This window comes from Gigantopelta aegis, chromosome 15 (assembly GCF_016097555.1).
Source record: "Gigantopelta aegis isolate Gae_Host chromosome 15, Gae_host_genome, whole genome shotgun sequence".
In the NCBI taxonomy this organism is placed as follows: domain Eukaryota; kingdom Metazoa; phylum Mollusca; class Gastropoda; order Neomphalida; family Peltospiridae; genus Gigantopelta; species Gigantopelta aegis.
The window spans coordinates 4,526,452-4,553,137 of record NC_054713.1 but is presented as its reverse complement, the minus strand read 5'-3'; the positions used below and the strand labels follow the sequence as shown (position 1 = coordinate 4,553,137).

The 26,686-nt window shown below is 39.1% G+C and overlaps 1 protein-coding gene across 2 annotated transcripts; it reads right to left on the bottom strand.

Moving 5' to 3' along the window:
- Positions 1-457: 457 nt before the first annotated feature.
- On the bottom strand, positions 458-26,686 carry LOC121390019 (solute carrier family 25 member 36-like). Of its 2 annotated transcripts, XM_041521713.1 has the most exons (7): positions 26,553-26,686; positions 16,616-16,843; positions 5,954-6,031; positions 5,287-5,387; positions 4,045-4,111; positions 3,306-3,568; positions 458-1,775 (listed from the first exon to the last, which is right to left on the bottom strand). In XM_041521713.1, exons 1-7 carry the CDS (start codon positions 26,594-26,596, stop codon positions 1,576-1,578), a joined length of 981 nt encoding a protein of 326 aa, XP_041377647.1. In that variant the 5' UTR covers positions 26,597-26,686; the 3' UTR covers positions 458-1,575. The 2 variants fall into 2 exon arrangements, with proteins under 2 accessions (XP_041377647.1, XP_041377648.1); XM_041521714.1 differs by lacking the exons at positions 16,616-16,843; positions 26,553-26,686 and adding an exon at positions 10,888-11,057.

The window sequence follows — 26,686 nt, the reverse complement described above, 5'->3', positions numbered from 1 at the left end:
AAACCAAAAATTTATAAATATACTGCTGTAATCAAACTTGTTTCCATTTCTTGTTTCAATTTAAGAATGGAAAAAAAAAAGATGACCATATTGTATTTTAGAATAAATTTCCCAGCAGATGAACACCAAACTACAAAGTGTGGCATCCTACAAACGATGCCAATCAAAATTCCCTCGGTACAGCATATGTATCAATACGTATCAATCTCGTTCTACAGTCTTGGCCGTGAACAAAATCACAGTGAGCAGATCACTCTCCTTAAGTGTTGCAAATGAAATTCATTAAATATTTTTTTGCAAGGTAATCAATCTGCAGCTCTCCTAAACTTTCTAGGGGAGGGTCACTGATCACTCGTCTTTCCTGACAAATACTGTTTTAAGAATGGTCTTATGGCCAAAATACGAAACAAAACTGAATTTAAAATTCCATGCACATAAACAAATCAGCAGCTGGTAATCAGAAATAATAGTTTATTAAAAAACAAACATTTGGCAAACTGTATTCGAACTCACATATCCAAATTCACTACCATTAGTGAAACAAAATACACCACAATAACAAATTGTTAACATACTAGTTCTCAAATTACTAGATGTCTTATACATGTATTTACTGAAATCCATTTCAATTCATGTCTCCGTTTTAATTACTTTAATGATGATCCAGATATAAACCAGATTTCCAAAATACTACCAACTTAAAAAACTTTTTCACTTTTAGAGCATCGACCTAACATCAGCAAAGCATAAGGCTCATATTACTGTCATGACAAAATCTCTCACTTCACCACACCGAGTCATCCATATGCAAATCTTATGGCACCAACATTTCGCTGTATTGTGCAAAACTGTCCAACAGTCTTAAAGAGACTATACCAAGTTCACCACCATTGAAACTCGTTTCTCACTTACAGAGCATTTTCAGCGACTAAACACAAATATTAAACACATTTTCTTGTTCAAAATACCAGTGTCTGCTTTAAGCTACATTCGTGTTTTTGGTCCCTTTAATATTTGAACTAGCCCAAAGTGGATTTTACCTATCAAAAATTCCATATCTATATATATAATTTATATATAATTTATATATATATATATATGCAATATTTCTAGTCTATTGAAAAATTGATTAGCAACTACAGTTTAAGTTTTAAAATTGGATAGCAATTTCTGAAACTTGCGTAGCGAATCGCGATGTGATACTGAACAAAATGTTCCCTGGAAGCAACAAGGGAAAAAAAAACTTGGGTATATAAGACATTGATATCCTTAACATGTCAGCGCAGGCAACACCCCTCTCCCACCCACCTCAAACCTTTTCCTGTTCAGGACGGAGGAAGGAGCTGGCAAAGTGCACATTAAAACCTATGACCTGACCTGACCTAACAAGAAAACATTAATAATAACATTTTAGTCACTAAAACGACTCTCAGTCCTCAGCATCTTACAGCAGTAACCAGTTCAGCATTCTCTTTAACACCACACACACACAATCCGAGACCACACACACACACTGCTCTGGGCCAAACACATGTGGAGGATGGTCACTCCAGTCGGGTCAAGGGTCAAGTGTGATCAGGAAACCAGCTCCATCACCTTGACAACCGACTCGTAGGTGACCATGATGATGGCCGAGTTTGGAAGCTGTCGGACGAGTTGTGTAGTAAGCCCGCGATACAGTCCACTCTTGCCCTCTTCTTGGAGGATGAGCAGAAATGTCTGTGCCAGAGATTTGTACTTTGTACCTTCCTCCCGCAACCGAGTCCTCACAACCTCTGAAAAAGAAAACAAACAAACCCTCAGAATAAAAGAAAAAAATGTTTTTGTTGTTTAATGACACGACTGGATCACACACATTCAGGCTTCTTAAAATTGTGTGAGCATTAATTCTGCATAACCCATTTTACGTTCACGCACTGAATTTATGACATCATTTACATGATCATGGCAGCTTACATAAAAACAAAATGGGTTATATGAATTTGTTTTTGCATAGCCCATAAATGGTTTACGCAAATTTTCAATTCTAAGAGGTCTGATATTTATTCATCATTGGCTATTGGATGTCAAACATTTGGTAATTCTGACATAGTCTTAGAGAGGAAACCCACTACATTTTTCGATTTGTAGCCAGAGATCTTTTATATACACCATCCTACAGACAGGATAGCACATACCACAGCCTTTGATATACCAGTCGTTGTGCCCTGGCTGAAACAAGAAACAGCCCTATGGGTCCACCGAACCATCAGAAGAAGACACACTCAACACATTTTAAACTATGGTTATGAGACTGGACTTATGGTTAAGGACCACACAAAGCATCAGAGATCTGTAATACATTGTTCCTTGCTCACACACTGATTTACTAATCATTGGCTACTGGATGGCAAACATTTCATACATCTGACATAGTCTAGGAGGAAAGCCACTACAACGAACAGTTAAATTTGCTTACCAAGATTTTTATCATCTACTTTTTAATGTTTTAAAACTGTGTAGCCATCTCTAAAACTTACATAGCAAATCGCAATGCAATACCAAAAAAGTTTTCATTGGGATATATTCTTCTTTAGCAGAATGGGATCTTTTATAAACAAGATAGCACATATTATAGTCTTTGATATACCTGTTGAATGAAATTGGTTGGGACTGGTAAAACCCACAAAAAAATCCATTAGAAATCAAAGGAGACACAAATGAAATAATGTAAGACTAATTTACAAACTACGATCAAAATATTTTTTTTTTTTTTTTTCTCCTCCAATGCAAGCTCATTTCACCTATCATTCTTGACCCTCAGATCATTTTAAAATGCGTATGTATGTATGTATGTATGTATGTATGTATGTAGGTAGGGAGGTATGTAGGTATGTATGTATGTGTATGTATATGAATACGGTTGTGCAGTATATGATAAGAAATGTAATGAATATAACTCCCATACATAATATCACATATTGTTTATATACATACTATGAAATATAAAACCTTTACCTTACCGTTATACAGGTACACATAATCATGTTATAATTTTATTATTGTTGTATATTGTAAGACGATGATTCAAGGCACCCCAACCTTGACATTGCCTATGATCTGGGGGTAATAAAGGTTTATAATAATAATTTAAAAAAAGAAGAATAAAAAGAAGAAGAAATGATATAAAAAAAAAAATCGAAATATTTACAAACTGGGTTTTTTTTTAAACACAGTTGTTAAGCATTGTAAATGTAAATAGTTTAATGTGCGTTAACACTTAAAGAGGCTTTATGAATTTGGCCCTGTAAGTTCACTCCACTCACCATGTGGATATGCAATACATGTGGCGATGGCTTTAGAGAGAGAGCCCGCGATGCCGATACTGATAAGAGTGTGCAAGTCTTCATCCATCCTGTCATGGTTGCTGAACTGTAAACGGCTCTTGATCTCCTCGTAGAACACAAACTGTATGACAGTCTCCGATATGCCAATGTACGAGGCGGTAACGCCTTTATAGAAACCAGACAGGCCGTGCTGCTGGTAAACTCTTCGAACACACTTCTGCATCGTCAACTTGCCCTCACGTCTGAAAGAGAGGAAATATACAACATGGTAACACAGGGTTTATGCTGAAGACCATAAAATATTAGCAATATGACGAATTTGCTAAAAAAAAATTAAACAAATTAAGTTGCCAAATTCAAGCTTCATTAAGCCAAAAGGTCTTTGGTTAATGAAGTGTTCCTTAAATTAAACACATTTTAATAATTTTCAAGAAAACTTTAATATGTTCCAGTGTGAGCCACGATTTTTCCAGACCACTGAGAATTAAAAAATTACAGAACTCATTTATGAGGCATACTGAAAAAAAATTGGATTTTTACTCATTTTATGTTGCACCACCAGTGACAACAAATGTAAATATAATGCTCTAAATTTAATGCTAGAATGAAAAATAGGTTATGAAAAACTAGACTTGCACAAGCAAGACACAGACAAAACTGCCGTTCTCGCGATTTCCTGATGTTTATTTTTCTCTATTTCGACAAACACTCATCTTACTTCTGATCGAGCTGCAGTCTTGTTTTAACCAGCCAGATCGGACTAGTCAAAGTGGTGACGGTGAACCCTGAAAATAGAAAAGAATCCAGACGGTATAAATACAGCTTGTTTCTGTAAATCTGAATTATATTGGTAATATAACAGGGTTTTGTTTCTCAAATTTGACACTCACAATGACTTTCTCTTTGGGAATTTTTTAGTTTTCAGTTTCATTTCAAAAACATCTTATTAAGCTACACTGGAATTTAACATTTATACATGCGGTTGTTTTTATTCAAATCAATCAATCTATTTTCAATTATGAAACATTATGGGGAAGGGAATGGGTGTATTGGCAAGCATTACAAATTGTTTTAAAAATTTACAATGAAATTGGAATTTTTTTTACTCCAAAATTGGGAATAAAAAATGACATAGCCTTTGGGGAATGGTGCCAGTTATCGGAGTCTAGAAATAGAAATGATAAAACCCTGTAATTTCTATCAAGAAGAAGTCCATAAACATTCCTGCAAACTTACTCCACCCATGGTTATAACAGCTCACTGGGGGCGGCTTTATCAAGTTAAAATCAACCTGCAATACACCTGCATGATTCATAACAGTGAAATTTTCTTTTGTTTAATAGCACCACTACAGCACATTGACCAATTTATAATCAGTTACTGGATGTCCAACAGCACGGTTCACACACGGAAGGAAAGGAACGTTCACTTAATGACACCTCAACCCATTCTTAAACGACAGCCTTTGTTGTACAAGATTTGGGGAATTGGTTGGGGTGTGAAAAAACCACAAAACTATACCTTGTGACCCATCTCTCTTAAGACGAGTGCTCTACCACTGAGCTACATTCCATGTTTTTTTTTCTTAAAGTTGAACAAAAAAAGTTTATTTTGTTTAACACTACCGCAAGAGCACACCACTTATTAATCATCACTTACTGGATGTCAAACATTTGGTAATTTTGATATGTAGTCTTAGAGAGATAACCCGCTACATTGTCCCATTAGTAGCAAGGGATCTTTTATATGTACCATCTCATAGACAGGACAGCACATACACGGCCTTTAATATACTAGTTATGGTGCAATGGATGGAACGGGAAATACCCCAATGGGCTCACCGATGAGCATAGATGCTAGACCGAACGCGCATCAAGAAAGAGTTTATCACAGGGCTACGTCTCACCCCCTTTTTTAAATTTGAACGTATATCTGTAGGTGTAAAACGAAAAAGACGAACCTCCAACGAAAGACGAGCAAATATGGACTAGAGGGGTGTCGGGATTCATCACCTCATTCAGCAGCTTCTTCATCTTGGCGTACGTGAAGAAATAGATCGCTCTGAAAGATGTAAAACATTTAAAATGATAACATTTCACAGCTATCTCTCGAAGAATAGAACATTTCACAGCTATCTCTCGAAGAATAGAACATTTCACAGCTATCTCTCGAAGAATAGAACATTTCACAGCTATCTCCGGAAGAGTAGAACATTTCGCCACATTATCTATTAAATTTCACAAACTGCAGAAACCCAGTTATTTTCTTTAAAAATATTGATAATTATTATATGAAATTATTGCACCAAATTAAAATAAAAATTTCCAGTTGTTTTTAAAATTTACAACTGAACTAACAAATTTGGCAAGTGCCAGAGCTCGGCCTATACTTACTTTTTAATATTCAAAACCCACAGGCCAATCAGCAATACTGTATTAGAAAGACCTTGGTGTGCTCAGAACAGATGAAACAAAAACATGTGTGTGATCTAAAGCTCTGAAATGGATATCATCATCATTTCATTACGGTCCAAGACTGAGCAATGACGTGTGAATTAAAACAGATTACATAAGCTGCATCATTATATACTGGTATGCAAGTATGGAAATGTTTTATTTGAAACTTACTTTGCCGGTATAATGCCCATAAGGTTTGGTCCGAGACCCTTGAACAAGCCTCTGTACCCTTCAGTTTCCTTGATACGGCTGTAAAACATGAATGCATGCATGAACAAACGAACGAACGAACGAACGAATGAACATACGAACGAACATCCCAGCAAGAACTAAAACATTGAGAATGCAGTAAGTACTGGGTATGCATGATAGAACTACTTGTATAGTTTTTAAATGTATTCTCACTACGAGGCAGGATTGATGTCAGTCAGCTGAGTGCTCACTCGAGGTTTTGCGTCGCAAGATTGAACCACCTTCCTATCAGTGCACCACAACTGGACAAAGAGCTGTGGTATGAGCGTTCCTGTCTGTGGGAAAGTACATACAAAAGACCCTTGCTGCATTAGGAAAAATTAATGGAGCGAGTTTTCTCTGATGACTTTGAGTCAGAATTACCAAATGTTTGACATCCAATAGCCAATGATTAATTGAGCAAAGTGCTCCAGTGGTGTCGTTATACAAAACAAATCTCTTTTTTTTTCTTACTACCAACATATACATGCTTCTCTCATCAGTGCATATGCAAACATGAAACAGACAGAAAATATGACAGTGTAGTTTATTTTTTATAAAATAGTCAAATACAAAACATTATTTTCAGCCAACTTTATGTAAAAGAATATTTATCAAATGGACGACAGAAGAATAATCTATCATATGCAGTCATGGGGAACAGAAAAAGTACTGAACGACATGCAGTCTGATTTAATGGCATATTTTGCCTTTGAAGTCAGAGGTGCATGTAATCGTGTCATGAAATGTGATTACGTGACAACTTTGAACGGTCATTAATACATGGCACACACATGTACATTGTGGGTGTGTATATATATGTATATATATATATACATGTATATATCTCTTTTATATATATATAAATTTCCTCTCATTTTAAATTTCAATATTCACACTATTTTTACTTTAAAAGGTTTCTACCACTGACTCACTCTCATGGAATGTACATGTATTTGTAAAAATAAATTCACCAAGTCAATGTGTTCAAAAAATGTTTACCAGGTTAACATGTTCATTTTAATTCCATAATCAAGCAAATTCATGGCCTCACCATTTTCAGCTGGTTACATCTTCTGAATGTAGCTGAGCCAATATTGAAAATGTTTTTAAGCACCCATTTGAATGGTTATGGATACTATCAATTAATCATGGTGTCATTGAACAAAACATAGTTTAAACTAATCGTAGCTGTCAGCCGAACCATGTGCAGTCAACACCTCTCCATCAAACAGCTGTTTGAACACAAAACGAAGCCATTTAAACAGCCAACATCACAGGCGCATGAAGAGTGAACAATGTATGAAGGATTATGAGAATTGAATATTTGTGTAAACCATTTATGGGCTACGCAGAAATAAATTCAGGTCACCCATTTTCTTTTTGCGTAACCTGTTATGTCCATGTAAACAATATTCTAGATTTAATGCTTGAACAGAAAGTAGTTTACGCTAAATTAGATTTGTGAGAACGGCGCATGATCAAAACAATCATTCTTGCAATTTTCTGAGGTCTGCATATGTTATGAAACGTCAACATTACCAGATACAGTGCATACAGTGCCACATCCCGCCCCGTATGTACGAAACGCCCAAGTTACTAGATACAGTGCCACATCCCGCCCCGTATGTACGAAACACCCAAGTTACTAGATACAGTGCCACATCCCTCCCCGTATGTACGAAACGCCCAAGTTACCAGATACAGTGCCACATCCCGCCCCGTATATACGAAACGCCCAAGTTACTAGATACAGTGCCACATCCCGCCCCGTATGTACGAAACGCCCAAGTTACTAGATACAGTTCCACATCCCGGCCCGTATGTACGAAACGCCCAAGTTACTAGATACAGTGCCACATCCCGCCCCGTATGTACGAAACGCCCAAGTTACCAGATACAGTTCCACATCCCGCCCCGTATGTACGAAACGCCCAAGTTACTAGATACAGTGCCACATCCCGCCCCGTATGTACGAAACGCCCAAGTTACCAGATACAGTTCCACATCCCGCCCCGTATGTACGAAACACCCAAGTTACTAGATACAGTGCCACATCCCGCCCCGTATGTACGAAATGCCCAAGTTACCAGATACAGTTCCACATCCCGCATGTACGAAACGTCCAAGTTACCAGATACAGTTCCACATCCCGCCCCGTATGTACGAAACACCCAAGTTACCAGATACAGTGCCACATCCCGCCCCGTATATACGAAACGCCCAAGTTACTAGATACAGTGCCACATCCCGCCCCGTATGTACGAAACGCCCAAGTTACCAGATACAGTGCCACATCCCGCCCCGTATGTACGAAACGCCCAAGTTACTAGATACAGTTCACCATCCCGCCCCGTATGTACGAAACGCCCAAGTTACCAGATACAGTGCCACATCCCGCCCCGTATATACGAAACGCCCAAGTTACTAGATACAGTGCCACATCCCGCCCCGTATGTACGAAATGCCCAAGTTACCAGATACAGTTCCACATCCCGCCCCGTATGTACGAAACGTCCAAGTTACTAGATACAGTGCCACATCCCGCCCCGTATGTACGAAACGTCCAAGTTACCAGATACAGGGCCACATCCCGCCCCGTATGTACAAAACGCCCAAGTTACGAGATACAGTGCCATATCCCGCCCCGTATGTACAAAACGCCCAAGTTACTAGATACAGTGCCATATCCCGCCCCGTATGTACGAAACGCCCAAGTTACTAGATACAGTGCCACATCCCGCCCCGTATGTACGAAACGCCCAAGTTACCAGATACAGTGCCACATCCCGCCCCGTATGTACGAAACGCCCAAGTTACTACATACAGTGCCACATCCCGCCCCGTATGTACGAAACACCCAAGTTACTAGATACAGTGCCACATCCCGCCCCGTATGTACGAAACACCCAAGTTACCAGATACAGTGCCACATCCCGCCCCGTATGTACGAAATGCCCAAGTTACCAGATACAGTTCCACATCCCGCCCCGTATGTACAAAACGCCCAAGTTACTAGATACAGTGCCACATCCCGCCCCGTATGTACGAAACACCCAAGTTACTAGATACAGTTCCACATCCCGCCCCGTATGTACGAAACGTCCAAGTTACTAGATACAGTTCCACACCCCGCCCCGTATGTACCCAAGTTACCAGATACAGTTCCACATCCCGACCCGTATGTATGAAACGCCCAAGTTACCAGATACAGTGCCACATCCCGACCCGTATGTAGGAAACGCCCAAGTTACCAGATACAGTGCCACATCCCGCCCCGTATGTATGAAACGCCCAAGTTACTAGATACAGTGCCACATCCCGCCCCGTATGTACGAAACGCCCAAGTTACTAGATACAGTGCCACATCCCGACCCGTATGTAGGAAACGCCCAAGTTACCAGATACAGTGCCACATCCCGCCCCGTATGTACGAAACGCCCAAGTTACCAGATACAGTTCCACATCCCGCCCCGTATGTACGAAACACCCAAGTTACCAGATACAGTTCCACATCCTGCCCCGTATGTACGAAACACCCAAGTTACTAGATACAGTGCCACATCCCGCCCCGTATGTACGAAACACCCAAGTTACTAGATACAGTGCCACATCCTGCCCCGTATGTACGAAACACCCAAGTTACTAGATACAGTGCCACATCCCGCCCCGTATGTACGAAACGCCCAAGTTACCAGATACAGTTCCACATCCCGCCCCGTATGTACGAAACGACAGTCCTTGGCTTTTGAAAAACAAAGGCGAGTGAAACATCACACACCTCAAAATGCTTAGGCGAGTAAAAAAAATCACACTCATCAAAATGCTAAGGCAAGTGAAAACCAAGCATTATTAATTTATGAAGTAACTGGTACAAGTAAATGCAGAGACATGTTGCAAAAATTAACACACAAAAACAACAATAATGGTTTCTTCTAAATGTTATATTATTTGGTTCATTAGTGTAGTCTGACTTCTTTTCCCTTTCAGGAATGGAGTTATAATTTATTAAAAAGTTTCAGGAGTAGTACTATAGAAATATAATTATGACATGTATACAGTTATGCAGACAATTTGATTTTTTAATTACAATACATACTATTCAGATAATTTGGAATTGGGAAATTGTTTAACGTGCACATTCAGAGCAAGCTGTTGTAGCACACGCCTGTCCTGGGCACAAGTACCAGCCTCAGCCGGTTCCTCCGTCCAGGACAGGAAAAGGTTGAGGTGGGTGAAGGAGGGACCGCCTGCACTGGCAGGTGCAAGGGAGCACCAGCAGTCCAACCGTTTTTATTATTTCAACTAAATTACATTTCTTCTGTTTCATTAAAAGAAAGTATAAAATTACACGATTGCCATTTTCAGGACCTCACATAAGCTTTGTAGGCTAACAGTTATGAACTAATCGAGACAATTTTACCGTAACGAGTTCCTTTGTGTAGGCTACAGAAGCCACTATAGGCAAAGAAGTTTTGATCGGATTGGTACATCTTCGAAGCTGTCTATTAAACCTCTGTTTTCCGATTTGTATAGCAAAGATAAGTACCAGTTTTATATTAAAATCTTGCATGGACGCTACCGTTCTCGTAACATATTGTTTCTGGTATAATTAAACGGATTTTTCTATCAGCTACATAAGGTAAATAGTGGCAATCAGTATACAAAATTGTTTATGTGCGCTGTTTGTTAAGTGTAACGTGCGTTATATTTCACACTCGCCAGATTGAAATTATGTGCGCTGTACAAACGCGATCGCACCCGCGCACCTTAAAAGGCAAGGTCTGAAACGTGTATACATGTATGAAACATCAATGTTACCGGATACAGTGCCATGTCCCTCCCCGTATACATGTATGAAACATCAATGTTACCAGATACAGTGCCACATCCATCCCCATATATGAAACATCAATGTTGCCAGATACAGTGCCACATCCCTCCCCGTATACATGTATGAAACATCAATGTTACCGGATACAGTGCCACATCCCTCCACGTATACACATGTATGAAACATCAATGTTATCGGATACAGTTCCACATCCCTCCCCATATATGAAACATCAATGTTACCGGATACAGTGCCACATCCCTCCCCATATATGAAACATCAATGTTGCCGGATACAGTGCCACATCCCTCCCCGTATACATGTATGAAACATCAATGTTATCGGATACAGTGCCACATCCCTCCCCTTATACATGTATGAAACATCAATGTTGCCGGATACAGTGCCACATCCCTCCCCGTATACATGTATGAAACATCAATGTTACCGGATACAGTGCCACATCCCTCCACGTATACACATGTATGAAACATCAATGTTATCGGATACAGTGCCACATCCCTCCCCATATATGAAACATCAATGTTACCGGATACAGTGCCACATCCCTCCCCGTATACATGTATGAAACATCAATGTTACCGGATACAGTGCCACATCCCTCCCTGTATACATGCATGAAACATCAATGTTGCCGGATACAGTGCCACATCCCTCCCCTTATACATGTATGAAACATCAATGTTGCCGGATACAGTGCCACATCCCTCCACGTATACACATGTATGAAACATCAATGTTATCGGATACAGTGCCACATCCCTCCCCTTATACATGTATGAAACATCAATGTTGCCGGATACAGTGCCACATCCCTCCCTGTATACATGTATGAAACATCAATGTTATCGGATACAGTGCCACATCCCTCCCCTTATACATGTATGAAACATCAATGTTGCCGGATACAGTGCCACATCCCTCCCCGTATACATGTATGAAACATCAATGTTACCGGATACAGTGCCACATCCCTCCACGTATACACATGTATGAAACATCAATGTTATCGGATACAGTGCCACATCCCTCACCTTATACATGTATGAAACATCAATGTTGCCGGATACAGTGCCACATCCCTCCCTGTATACATGTATGAAACATCAATGTTACCGGATACAGTGCCACATCCCTCCACGTATACACATGTATGAAACATCAATGTTACCGGATACAGTGCCATATCCATCCCCATATATGAAACATCAATGTTACCGGATACAGTGTCACATCCCTCCCCCTATACATGTATGAAACATCAATATAACCGGATACAGTGCCACATCCCTCCCCATATATGAAACATCAATGTTACCGGATACAGTGCCACATCCCTCCCCGTATACATGTATGAAACATCAATGTTGCCGGATACAGTGCCACATCCCTCCCCATATATGAAACATCAATGTTATCGGATACAGTGCCACATCCCTCCCCGTATACATGTATGAAACATCAATGTTACCGGATACAGTGCCACATCCCTCCCCGTATACATGTATGAAACATCAATGTTATCGGATACAGTGCCACATCCCTCCCCGTATACATGTATGAAACATCAATGTTACCGGATACAGTGCCACATCCCTCCCCGTATACATGTATGAAACATCAATGTTACCGGATACAGTGCCACATCCCTCCCTGTATACATGTATGAAACATCAATGTTATCGGATACAGTGCCACATCCCTCCAAGTATACATGTATGAAACATCAATGTTACCGGATACAGTGCCACATCCCTCCCCGTATACATGTGTGAAACATCAATGTTATCGGATACAGTGCCACATCCCTCCCCATATATGAAACATCAATGTTACCGGATACAGTGCCACATCCCTCCCCGTATACATGTATGAAACATCAATATAACCGGATACAGTGCCACATCCCTCCCCATATATGAAACATCAATGTTACCGGATACAGTGCCACATCCCTCCCCGTATACATGTATGAAACATCAATGTTGCCGGATACAGTGCCACATCCCTCCCCATATATGAAACATCAATGTTATCGGATACAGTGCCACATCCCTCCCCGTATACATGTATGAAACATCAATGTTACCGGATACAGTGCCACATCCCTCCCCGTATACATGTATGAAACATCAATGTTACCGGATACAGTGCCACATCCCTCCCCGTATACATGTATGAAACATCAATGTTACCGGATACAGTGCCACATCCCTCCCCGTATACATGTATGAAACATCAATGTTACCGGATACAGTGCCACATCCCTCCCCGTATACATGTATGAAACATCAATGTTGCCGGATACAGTGCCACATCCCTCCCCGTATACATGTATGAAACATCAATGTTGCCGGATACAGTGCCACATCCCTCCCCGTATACATGTATGAAACATCAATGTTACCGGATACAGTGCCACATCCCTCCACGTATACACATGTATGAAACATCAATGTTACCGGATACAGTGCCATATCCATCCCCGTATATGAAACATCAATGTTACCGGATACAGTGCCACATCCCTCCCCGTATACATGTATGAAACATCAATGTTACCGGATACAGTGCCACATCCCTCCCCATATATGAAACATCAATGTTACCGGATACAGTGCCACATCCCTCCCCGTATACATGTATGAAACATCAATGTTGCCGGATACAGTGCCACATCCCTCCCCATATATGAAACATCAATGTTACCGGATACAGTGCCATATCCATCCCCATATATGAAACATCAATGTTATCGGATACAGTGCCACATCCCTCCCCATATACATGTATGAAACATCAATATAACCGGATACAGTGCCACATCCCTCCCCGTATACATGTATGAAACATCAATATAACCGGATACAGTGCCACATCCCTCCCCGTATATGAAACATCAATGTTACCGGATACAGTGCCACATCCCTCCCCGTATACATGTATGAAACATCAATGTTACCGGATACAGTGCCACATCCCTCCCCATATATGAAACATCAATGTTATCGGATACAGTGCCACATCCCTCCCCGTATACATGTATGAAACATCAATGTTGCCGGATACAGTGCCACATCCCTCCCCGTATACATGTATGAAACATCAATGTTACCGGATACAGTGCCACATCCCTCCACGTATACACATGTATGAAACATCAGTGTTACCGGATACAGTGCCATATCCATCCCCGTATATGAAACATCAATGTTACCGGATACAGTGCCACATCCCTCCCCGTATACATGTATGAAACATCAATGTTACCGGATACAGTGCCACATCCCTCCCCATATATGAAACATCAATGTTACCGGATACAGTGCCACATCCCTCCCCGTATACATGTATGAAACATCAATGTTGCCGGATACAGTGCCACATCCCTCCCCATATATGAAACATCAATGTTACCGGATACAGTGCCATATCCATCCCCATATATGAAACATCAATGTTATCGGATACAGTGCCACATCCCTCCCCATATACATGTATGAAACATCAATATAACCGGATACAGTGCCACATCCCTCCCCGTATACATGTATGAAACATCAATATAACCGGATACAGTGCCACATCCCTCCCCGTATATGAAACATCAATGTTACCGGATACAGTGCCACATCCCTCCCCGTATACATGTATGAAACATCAATGTTACCGGATACAGTGCCACATCCCTCCCCATATATGAAACATCAATGTTATCGGATACAGTGCCACATCCCTCCCCGTATACATGTATGAAACATCAATGTTACCGGATACAGTGCCATATCCATCCCCATATATGAAACATCAATGTTATCGGATACAGTGCCACATCCCTCCCCGTATACATGTATGAAACATCAATATAACCGGATACAGTGCCACATCCCTCCCCATATATGAAACATCAATGTTACCGGATACAGTGCCACATCCCTCCCCGTATACATGTATGAAACATCAATGTTGCCGGATACAGTGCCACATCCCTCCCCGTATACATGTATGAAACATCAATGTTACCGGATACAGTGCCACATCCCTCCCCATATATGAAACATCAATGTTACCGGATACAGTGCCATATCCATCCCCATATATGAAACATCAATGTTATCGGATACAGTGCCACATCCCTCCCCGTATACATGTATGAAACATCAATATAACCGGATACAGTGCCACATCCCTCCCCGTATACATGTATGAAACATCAATATAACCGGATACAGTGCCACATCCCTCCCCGTATATGAAACATCAATGTTACCGGATACAGTGCCACATCCCTCCCCGTATACATGTATGAAACATCAATGTTACCGGATACAGTGCCACATCCCTCCCCATATATGAAACATCAATGTTACCGGATACAGTGCCACATCCCTCCCCGTATACATGTATGAAACATCAATGTTGCCGGATACAGTGCCACATCCCTCCCCATATATGAAACATCAATGTTACCGGATACAGTGCCATATCCATCCCCATATATGAAACATCAATGTTGTCGGATACAGTGCCACATCCCTCCCCGTATACATGTATGAAACATCAATATAACCGGATACAGTGCCACATCCCTCCCCATATATGAAACATCAATGTTACCGGATACAGTGCCACATCCCTCCCCGTATACATGTATGAAACATCAATGTTGCCGGATACAGTGCCACATCCCTCCCCGTATATGAAACATCAATGTTACCGGATACAGTGCCACATCCCTCCCCGTATACATGTATGAAACATCAATGTTACCGGATACAGTGCCACATCCCTCCCCATATATGAAACATCAATGTTACCGGATACAGTGCCACATCCCTCCCCGTATACATGTATGAAACATCAATGTTACCGGATACAGTACCACATCCCTCCCTGTATACATGTATGAAACATCAATGTTGCCGGATACAGTGCCACATCCCTCCCCGTATACATGTATGAAACATCAATGTTACCGGATACAGTGCCACATCCCTCCCCGTATACATGTATGAAACATCAATGTTATCGGATACAGTGCCACACCCCTCCCTGTATACATGTATGAAACATCAATGTTACTGGATACAGTGCCACATCCCTCCCCGTATACATGTATGAAACATCAATATAACCGGATACAGTGCCACATCCCTCCCCATATATGAAACATCAATGTTACCGGATACAGTGCCACATCCCTCCCCGTATACATGTATGAAACATCAATGTTGCCGGATACAGTGCCACATCCCTCCCCGTATATGAAACATCAATGTTACCGGATACAGTGCCACATCCCTCCCCGTATACATGTATGAAACATCAATGTTACCGGATACAGTGCCACATCCCTCCCCATATATGAAACATCAATGTTACCGGATACAGTGCCACATCCCTCCCCGTATACATGTATGAAACATCAATGTTACCGGATACAGTGCCACATCCCTCCCCGTATACATGTATGAAACATCAATGTTGCCGGATACAGTGCCACATCCCTCCCCGTATACATGTATGAAACATCAATGTTACCGGATACAGTGCCACATCCCTCCCCGTATACATGTATGAAACATCAATGTTATCGGATACAGTGCCACACCCCTCCCTGTATACATGTATGAAACATCAATGTTACTGGATACAGTGCCACATCCCTCCCCATATATGAAACATCAATGTTACCGGATACAGTGCCACATCCCTCCCCGTATACATATATGAAACATCAACATTACCAGATACAGTGCCACATCCCGACCGTCGGCCTCACTGCCTCCGTCACCGACGCGGGGCTCGTCCAGGTGCTGATGCCAACGTGAGGCATGATGCCGTTGGGCACCACACGAAATGGCGGCACATCCTTGGGCACAATGTGCAGCCCAAAAGGAGCCGTGGACGACTGGATTCGTGTCTTGACCACTTCTAGTGGACACGTAGCCGCAGCCCCAGCGGTGCCCGCAATGCTGAAAGTAGAAATGTTAACATAACATTAAGGCTTAAGGAAGAAAGGAATGTTTCATTTAATGATGCACTCAACACATTTTTATTTGTGGTTACATAGAGCTTGAACTTACGAATTTGTCTCCCACAGCAATCTGTTTGTTCAATTGCTGTGGGTGAAATGGCCCACAGACTGCAACTTTAAGCCTGTCTACGGCAATTATTTAAAAGTGAAATTATGCGGCAAATAAACATGACTGAATGTTTATTTCGTTGTTATGTATCTAGACATATTTCAAATGTTAAATACTGGCAGATATTGTACACCAGGTGTATTCATTTTGCCATCTTGATGCTCCCAACATCATGTTTCCTCAATTAACATAAATTGGTTCATTCCAGTATAGAAGTTACAAAAGTAGTAAAGATGAGATGTCATGTTTTAGCATATTATTACTGCAGTGGATCATATAGGAATAATTTTGACAGCATTCATCTTTTCTTCAAAATTACCGCCGTAGTGCCATTGCAAAATTGATTTGCGATGGCACTTAACTGCCATAGTGAACTTGTCCAAATTTCAAGGGCTGCAAATGGTATATCAAATGTTGTGATATGTGCTGTCCCGTCAAGTGGGAAAACTACATACAAAAAAAAAACCTTGATGTTTATAGAAAAATGCTGCAGATTTCTTTTTAAAAAAATAAGACTAAACGTATGTCAAAATGAGCAAATATAATATTATGTTTAACATCTAACAGCCGATGAATAATGTCAGTGTGCTCTAATCATGTTAAATAAAACAAAAGTAATATGGACTGGAATTCGACTTGACGTACGCCTACGTCAACTACAATTTATACATGCTAGAGATTAGGAAAATAATTACAGGCATCAAAATAAACTGACAACAGCTGCTCCGCTTGCTAGGTTACCACATGTCAAGATAGCCGAGAACAACCTAACTTATCAACAAAATTATTTCAATCTACCGTATCAACAAAACTATTTTAAACGAAAGTACGATCTACATTTTGATCAATTGTATATTGTATGTTTTTTAAATGTAATTACACATACAGTTATCAGCACAAAGATGACAGTGATGTGAAAGAGTAACTCTAGTATCAGTGTTTGTGAAGATATTTTATACTAGTTAATGACAGTGATGTGAAAGAGTAACTCTAGTATCAGTGTTTGTGAAGATATTTTATACTAGTTAATGACAGTGATGTGAAAGAGTAACTCTAGTATCAGTGTTTGTGAAGATATTTTATACTAGTTAATGACAGTGATGTGAAAGAGTAACTCTAGTATCAGTGTTTGTGAAGATATTTTATACTAGTTAATGACAGTGATGTGAAAGAGTAACTCTAGTATCAGTGTTTGTGAAGATATTTTATACTAGTTAATGACAGTGATGTGAAAGAGTAACTCTAGTATCAGTGTTTGTGAAGATATTTTATACTAGTTAATGACAGTGATGTGAAAGAGTAACTCTAGTATCAGTGTTTGTGAAGATATTTTATACTAGTTATAGTCTGTCCCATCATTCTATAAACATGGTTGTTGTAAATAATTTCAGTTTGGTTTGACTTAAGAAGAAAAGCAAGTGTTTTGGAAATAACAAAACTATACTATTTTTGTGTGAACATTTACAAATCAATCGGTTCAGACATAAATAACGTGTAGTAAATTCCATAGTATGAAAAAAGGCGTTCCCAGTGGAACAGACTATAGCTATTTCATAAGCTTAGGATTTTCATTTCAGTACAGGCCTCACGTGAGGTCAAAATCATGCAGCGAAGTCACGTGTCTCTCGAACTTTAGACAGGGCGAAGTTTTTTAACAGCATGCAGGGAGATAATATGTTAATTTGTTTTTATTATTATTTTGTTTTACCATCTGTACTGCTAATTGATGTATATATGTGCTCTATAGTTTTCACATGTCACCTTCTTTAGAAATAATGAAATGTAATTGAAAAGCACTAATTTAACTTTTTAGAATTCATTCTCTCACAAGTTTGTCTTCTCATTTCATTTAACAACTACTCCATGCAGTTTTGTCCTAGTAGATTAATCTACCATGGTCAAGCTTAGATTACCCAGAGGCAATTAAATGCGTTCCACAGACATAGTATTGATACATTGTGCTGTGGAGTTGTCAGACTGAATGGGTACTAATATCCATGAAGGTGTGAAAATTGCTTATCTGCTGCACCTTGTCAATGTTGTTAAAATAAAAATATATTTATAGAATTTACAGTGGCACTGCGACTTGGGGGTCCAGTTTAAGTGGCCACTGGATGTGTAGGACAGGTCACCGCTTATTACGAGTGCATATACATTACACTCGCCAGTCTAGATTCCCGCCCTTGTACAATTTGCAGCACATTCGCCTGCCAATATGCTTCAACAGTCAGTAGCACGTTCAGGCCTACTATTAGTGCCAGACACAGGTGTTGTCCGAGCTAGACCATCAATCTGTGAGAAAGCCACATGCTTTTGTGGCACCAGTCTCTCATCAAACTCTCAGACACTTCACACTTAATTATTATCGATGAATCAGTGTTCCTCAAGTTCTTCACCATTCATCTGTGGTGTGTACATTGCAAGTGATGACCATTTTTTAAAAGGCGACACAGATTTCGCCTTACAGTGACTGGCACGGCGAAGTCACGCTGGTCAGAGCAAAGTTTGGGCTCACTTGCCCAGCCGCGTGAGCCCTGTGCATGGATTTGTTAGAAGAAATATGATATTTCTGCTCATTTTAATTTTACTTTATAGTACGACTTTCAAGAAAATTATAATAAATAAATGTAAAATATTTTCTTGTAGTATAATATATTGTTATGACTTTCTTGTATTAAAAAGTTTAATCAAATGTCATCATCAAATTTAGTTTGGTATCAGTATTTCTATCATATTATGAGGTAACTTTGTTGCTTACAAAATGTCACGTCCGTCACTGTACCTTTATTGATACTGATTATTAAACTATATCAACTGTCTACTTATTTTCTCTGCATGTCATTGTAAAACCAGGGTTTTATTTCTACAATTTGACTCGACTCGATGCCCACGGCTTTGACTTTGGGAATTTTGTGTTATTTGACAAAACAGAAGAGAGAATTTTCATCTCAATAAACGTATTAAACCAAGTTAAGATTTTCAAAAAGTAATACCATACATATATATATATATATATATGTACATGTACTTGTTTATTCAAATTAATATATCTATTATGCGTTATGAAATGTTTTTGGGAGGGAACGGGTGTTTGTCAAGTGTTATGTATCGATTTCAAAATATATCTCTATATATAATAATAAACAAATGGAATATCTACATTCAGATAGGGAATATTTTAGTTCAAAATTGGGAATAAAAAATGACATCACCGTTTGTAAATGGTGGGGAATGCTGATTATCAGTCGAGAAACATGGGTGATAAAACACTGAAAACAACTTAGTAACTTAATAAAATGATTCTTGGGATTTAAAACAGAAGATATATAATAAGAGAGCGGTGTTCAAAATAAGCACATGTCCGTTTGTCCCAGCATGTGAAAATCAATTCGGACAAGAAAAATGTGCCTCAGTGGTTGCCCAGTGGACAATGAAAAATGTTCAGTGCAGTTTCATTTTTAGCAATCACAAACATCATCCTGATACTTGAATAAAACAACCGTTTATTTGGACAAGTGAAAATATTAGTGGACATGTACAGGGCTAGAAATGAAGAAAAAAAATCTACATGCACCAAGTGCACCAATATTTTACCCAACGTAAACGCCTTACAGAAATCTATAATAGGCATATTACAAAAACGTACGAATATTTGTGTTTTGTATTAAGCAAGTTATCAACTTTTTTTAACTCGATAAGATATGTTGGTATAATATAGATTAGCATATGGAATTCGACGAGAAGTTGCGATTGAAATAATCACTGGCTGACTTCGAGTCAACTACACGAGTAACGCACCTGCACGTTCGCAATCATCTGATCAAGTGCCCATATCTGAGGTCGAAAATGTTCAAGGCAGTTACGGTACTTTGTATTGATCACAGATCTGGCGGAGTTCAATTTGTCAGTGACGACAACAACTGTGTTATGCGCGTGGATACCCCAAAGTCGGTCTCGACCACCTTCCCTAATACCGTTCACGAATATAACCGAGATATTGCCGACAATTTTCGCAAATATATTTCACAGAAATGACCGAAAGGGCGCCATTGTTGTAAGTAGGATTATGGGATACAAAATAGATGCGCCCATAAGATAAAAGTTATCGTTTTCATGTGGCGAACAGATTACGAAATGCATACGCAAAATTCAACAACTTGAGTCTGAATCTGGTAGACAACAGGATACTAGTATACGCAATACACAGTACTTGAAAAATATTAGCATGCACCGCGTGCACCCAGTTTTAAAAGTTACATGCACGCGCAAAAATCAGCATGCACCGGTGCATGTACTAACACTGCATTTCGAGCCCTGATGTAGATTTCTAGATGTATTTGTCTGGTGGACTAGTCACAAATTTTGCTTATTTCTATCACTGGAGAGCAGAGTTTATAGGCTGAACTTGCACCAAACTTTCTTGCATCCAAATGAAGTCACACCTGTCACAATCATTAATATCTAAATTATTTTAAAATACAAGCACAAAACATTTTTCTTCTTTGGAGAAGTAAACATCACTCATATGGTTTGGTGACGTAAACATCACTCATGTGGTCTCTGTTAACACAAAATGCAGGCCAGGCTCTGAAAACAGCGAGAAAGATCTTTGCATAACCGATAAATGGGTCATGCAGATTTTCAATTCTCAGAGGGCTAAAAAACTAAACTTTTCAAGGAACTATATTTTTACTGTGTCAATATGTCATGCATGACTGTCAAACAATTACAATGAAATGCCCCACTAATAATGAAGAGCAGATAAGGTTAATGTAAATGTGCTGCCTTACCCTACATGTATATGTGTTTACATGTATGTAGGTTATCTGATCATAACTGATGGTAACCTATATTTGGGTTACCAGATACTATTATTAATAATAATTAACAAATTACAGCACAGTAAATTAGTGTATAACAGCTAAAATGATAAAACATCCGTAATAAACCAGGCCGCATAGTGGGCCCAATGGGCTATTTCTCACTTCAGCCAGTACATCAAAGGCTGTGGTATGTGTTATTCTGTCTATGGACTATGGGCGTATAGGGACTCTTTGATTTAGGGGGGCTTGAGGGGTTGATTTGCCCGAAATTTTACCCAGATAAAATTGGCCCGAATTTTCCCCCCGTTTCCCCCCATTTTGGGGGGGGGGGGGGGGGGGGGGGGCAATTGCTACAACCCGCCCCCTACCTATGGTAAAGTGCATTATCTCGTTGGGTTTTTCTGCTACAGGTGATGCGCCAGTTCCGGATCACTTCAAAAAAAAATTGTGAATTCTGTCAACATGTGCGCGTATGACTTTAAAAGAAATTCTTGGTAATAAAGATAATCAACCATATAAATAAACAGTGATATAAAATGTAAATTTAGGTAAACATTTGGCACCAAAAACAGTGTTGTTCGAGCTGGCGTACTTACGCCAGTTGCGGATCACTTTGTCCAGTTCCGGATCACTTTTGAAAAATAGAGGCTTACGCCTTCAAAAACACTATTTCCAACATGTTAGCACTTTCAGCACGTTCGTGGATCCTGCCGGACATATTTTATGATCATTTTTAACTCCATAGGGTTCCCACCCCCCTGATTACGCCCCTAATTAGCAATTTCTAAAATCGATTGAAAATCAACGATGGCGTCCCATGACGTCAGATATACGGGGTGTGTCAAAAGTAAAGGTGCGCGATCCTTATTATTTTCGTTGTGTACTTTCATTGTTTCAACAAGTTGAATTATATTTGATTTCTGGCATTCTAGTATATAATAATAATAATTAATATTATTATTACTAATAATAAATAATTGTTTTCATTTATTATCGTATATATATCAATAATAATAATAATAAATATTATTATTATTATTATTATTATTATTATTATTGTTATATTGATGACTTTTAAAACTGAAAGGAACAAAGGCTTGAAAATAGAAAGAAATGACATATCAGCAAAATATCAACTTTGGGACTGTTTAGTATTTATCATAATACAGGGGCGAATTATGCTTTAGGTGGGGGTGCGAAACAATATGTAAATGTTTATAATTTGAAATTATAATTTTTACAGGTTATCTACGTGGTGGGGGTGGGTTTTTTTTTTAGCCGGATATAGGCAAATCCGCCCCCGTTTAAATATTAAAATTAAACAAATAATTTTGAAGCAGGACGGTTAGACCCCTTGTTAATAATGATACATTTTAATATAGTGACACACACTAAACAGTCACAAAAGTGGATTATTAATTATTATTTTTGACGTGTTGTTCCATTTGCCCTTTTCTGGTTAGTCTCCCCCCCCCCCCCCCCCCCCCCCCCCACACACACACAAAATAATTCCTGGACCTGCTCCTGAAAACAGAATTATTTTCAACGACGGTCTAAAGGCTAGGGCTAGCTCAGATTGACCGTGTAAATACACAGATCAGTGGCCGACTGACTCTCCTGCATCAGAATGCGATTGTGTAAAACAAAAATTCCACTGAAAAAAATAATCCACCCTATAGTGGTACAGACTGTTTAAATGCGAATTATAATTAAGCCGAATAAGAGATTTTCACTTCGTTGACAAAACCAAATAGAGGACCCCTTCCCCCTCTCTCCCAAAGTCGAGTAGTCGAGTATGCGAAAAGCACGTGCAATGGCACATGCAAAACAGACCACTGGCGGTGGCATGGTTTTATAAAGGTCCTCATGTCAAACTTGTGCCGATTCTTTTCTTTGTACAGTAAACTTTTTTCTTTTTTTTCAATCAATCAATCAATCAAGCAATGGGGTGGACGGCTCTCACACTGAGGGGGGCGGGCAACATTACTGAATAGTCTTATGGGGCAAATACAAGACATGTGTGCAGTGATTTTAGCGATTCTAGACTGGCGATCTAACAGGTCATACGGGCTCCTATTTTTGTAGGGGGCAGGGCACACTAATTTTTGCCCGAATTAAACGAAAATGGAATTTTAAAAAACTACATTTGATTTATATTAGCCATATTTGTGAATGACTGCGGCTGGTATTTGTACGAATGGCTAATTACAAGTAGGCCTACAAATACAACGTGAGAGACAAGTGGACGAACACTTAAAATCGTAGTTTCAGTTTATAAAATACGTGTCTTTACATTATATACATATTGTCATTACCTGTAGAAAACAAAAATAATACAAGAAAAATAGGTGGAACTACAACGATTAATATAATATTTTGTAGAGGATGACTGGCCATGGGACGAACAGTCTAGGGCTACTATGACATGGGCCCCGAGACATACAGAGTCGAATTATTATGAACTAGTGGTTAAAATGACGAATCAAGAGAGGTTTAAGAAGAAAATAATAATAATTATTATTATTATCATGGAGAAAAAAATTCCACAGTGTTCAACGTTTTTGAGTCTTGAGATAAACCCTGCGTTCATCGCCCCATCTAGCGGCAGTTACAACGTAAATACTTCCGCTTTGTGAGTGATCCGCAACTGGCGTATCAAGTGTGTCCCCTTTGAGGAGTTACAGTAAGTCGTTTACAGCATCACTTTTCATAAAACTAGTCATGCACAATCTATATATGTTTCCCCTACTCGTACTATAAAATTTCAAAGGATATAAAAAGAAAAACATCAAAAACTTCATCTCTCTTTTTAAACGTCTTCTTTTTTTCATGTCATCTGCTCGTGTAAAGTTTTAATAGTGGTTATGTATCGCCGTCCAAAATAAAACCAAGACTATATACTGTTACAGTTATTTTACGTACAATTTCAAGAAACATGTATTATTTGTTTGTTAGAATATTTGTTTAATGAAATTTACACAGAAATGACTAAAAATTTAATATACCGACAGACTGATCGGTAACTACAGGTGATCCGGAACTGGCGCATCACCTGTACCTGTTTGTGGTAAAGTGCATTATCTGGTTGGGTTTTTCTGCCCCCTGCCTATGGTAAAGTGCATTATCTCGTTGGGTTTTTCTGCCCCCTGCCTATGGTAAAGTGCATTATCTCGTTGGGTTTTTCCCTGTCCCAACAAGGCCATGGTATATGTTCTGCCTGTGGAAAATTGCATAAAAAAATTCCGTAAATGATGCTAATGGAAAAATGTAGCATGTTTCCTCCAAGACTATGTGTAAAGAATTACCAAATGTTTGACATCCAACAGCTGGTGATTTATAAAGCAATGTGCTCTAATGGTGTGGTTAAATTAAATATATATATATTTTATTTTTAGAATAATCATGCTTCTTAAAGGGACACACCCTAGTTACGTTTATTTGTTAACCATTACGGCGTTGTTTTTCGCTATTAAACCCCATTGTTCACAAATAAAATTGCACTTTACTTACATTTTATTATTTAGAATACACATTTCCATTCACCTGAAGTGCTTTTTGGTAATCCTGATGTTTGTAAAACCACGAAATGCTTTTTTTGCATTTTTTCACAAAACGTGTTGTCGAGAAAAAACCGTTAAGCAAGCGAGGTCCAATCTATTTTTAATGTCACAGACGTTGGTATATCACGTGACCGTTATCATTTTGGTTCGGTTTGTTTTCTCATGCACGGTTCGTGCAATCAACATCAGATTTGTTGTTGTTCATTTGTGAGATTTTTCTTCACAGTTTGTGAAAATTTTCAGTAACAATAAAGTTCAGACAAGTAAGTGTCTCAATACAAAACGTTACAAACCCTTAAAACCAATAATTTTGCTAAGTCTTACGATATCTGGAGGGGATACAACCAGGACAGAACAGTTGGAACATGTCCAGGAGAGGTGAAACGAACGCACCCCAAGTCTGTGAAATTTGTCGTGACGTAGGCATTGTACAGGTGACATCAGAATACTAACTTTCAAAATTATTTCAAGCAATTGGGACATGGGGATTCCCATGGTATTTATCGATATAAAACCTGCTTTTTCACTCCATTTGATAAAAACGTGATCTAAGTGTGTTACAGGTTTGTAGATTAACCAAATTATAATTTATTTTCGCTGGATAGAACTAGGGTGTGCGGCTTTAATTATCATATTATAGACAACAGGTTTCCTCTCTATCAAACAAATGTCGAAATAACCACGTTAGACACCAAATAGTGTTGATTTCAAATGTGCTGAGGAACTGTTAAACATTTATTTTATAAAACAAACCTGGACCATAATTAATTATAATAGGGTGGACGATCTTGACCATGCTGTGAAATGGTAAACAATACAAAACGTGTTTTCACATATAAATTATTAACGTTTTGCATTAAATCGCAGTATTAATCAATAGCAACAATCTGACATTGCTTTCCGTTATCTGAATTTGTAATAAAACTACAGTTTGTGAAATGACGGACCCAAATGAAGAAACAGGTTTTAGTATGGCCTTGGAACTCGATATCAACTGTAACATGGTTCTTGAACCAAAATAACTCAGTTACAAGGTGACATGTTTATTGTTTGTTCGTTTTATTCGTCGCTTAATGCTTGTTATGCAACTATAGATCTTTAAAGATAATTGTTTGTATTGACATGCAGCTAAAACGCACGGCACTTAGCACTCACCCTCCTGCGATAAAGTGAATAACATCTTTCCGTGTGACATCCATGCATACACTGAACTGCTTTTCGCCATTCGCAGTCTTCTAGCGTAACCTGGATGTCACGTGTAGTAGCTGTGGACAACATACAGAACCAAT

Coding starts and splice junctions, on each gene's coding strand:
- LOC121390019 (XM_041521713.1), bottom strand. CDS start 26,596: ATGGATGTCACACGGAAAGATGTTATTCACTTTATCGCAGGAGG. Junction 6,032..16,615: donor GGGATGTGGCACTGTATCTG/GTAATGTTGATG, acceptor CATGTTTTACAG/CCGTATCAAGGAAACTGAAG. Junction 3,569..4,044: donor AGACTGCAGCTCGATCAGAA/GTAAGATGAGTG, acceptor CCTCTCTTTCAG/ACGTGAGGGCAAGTTGACGA.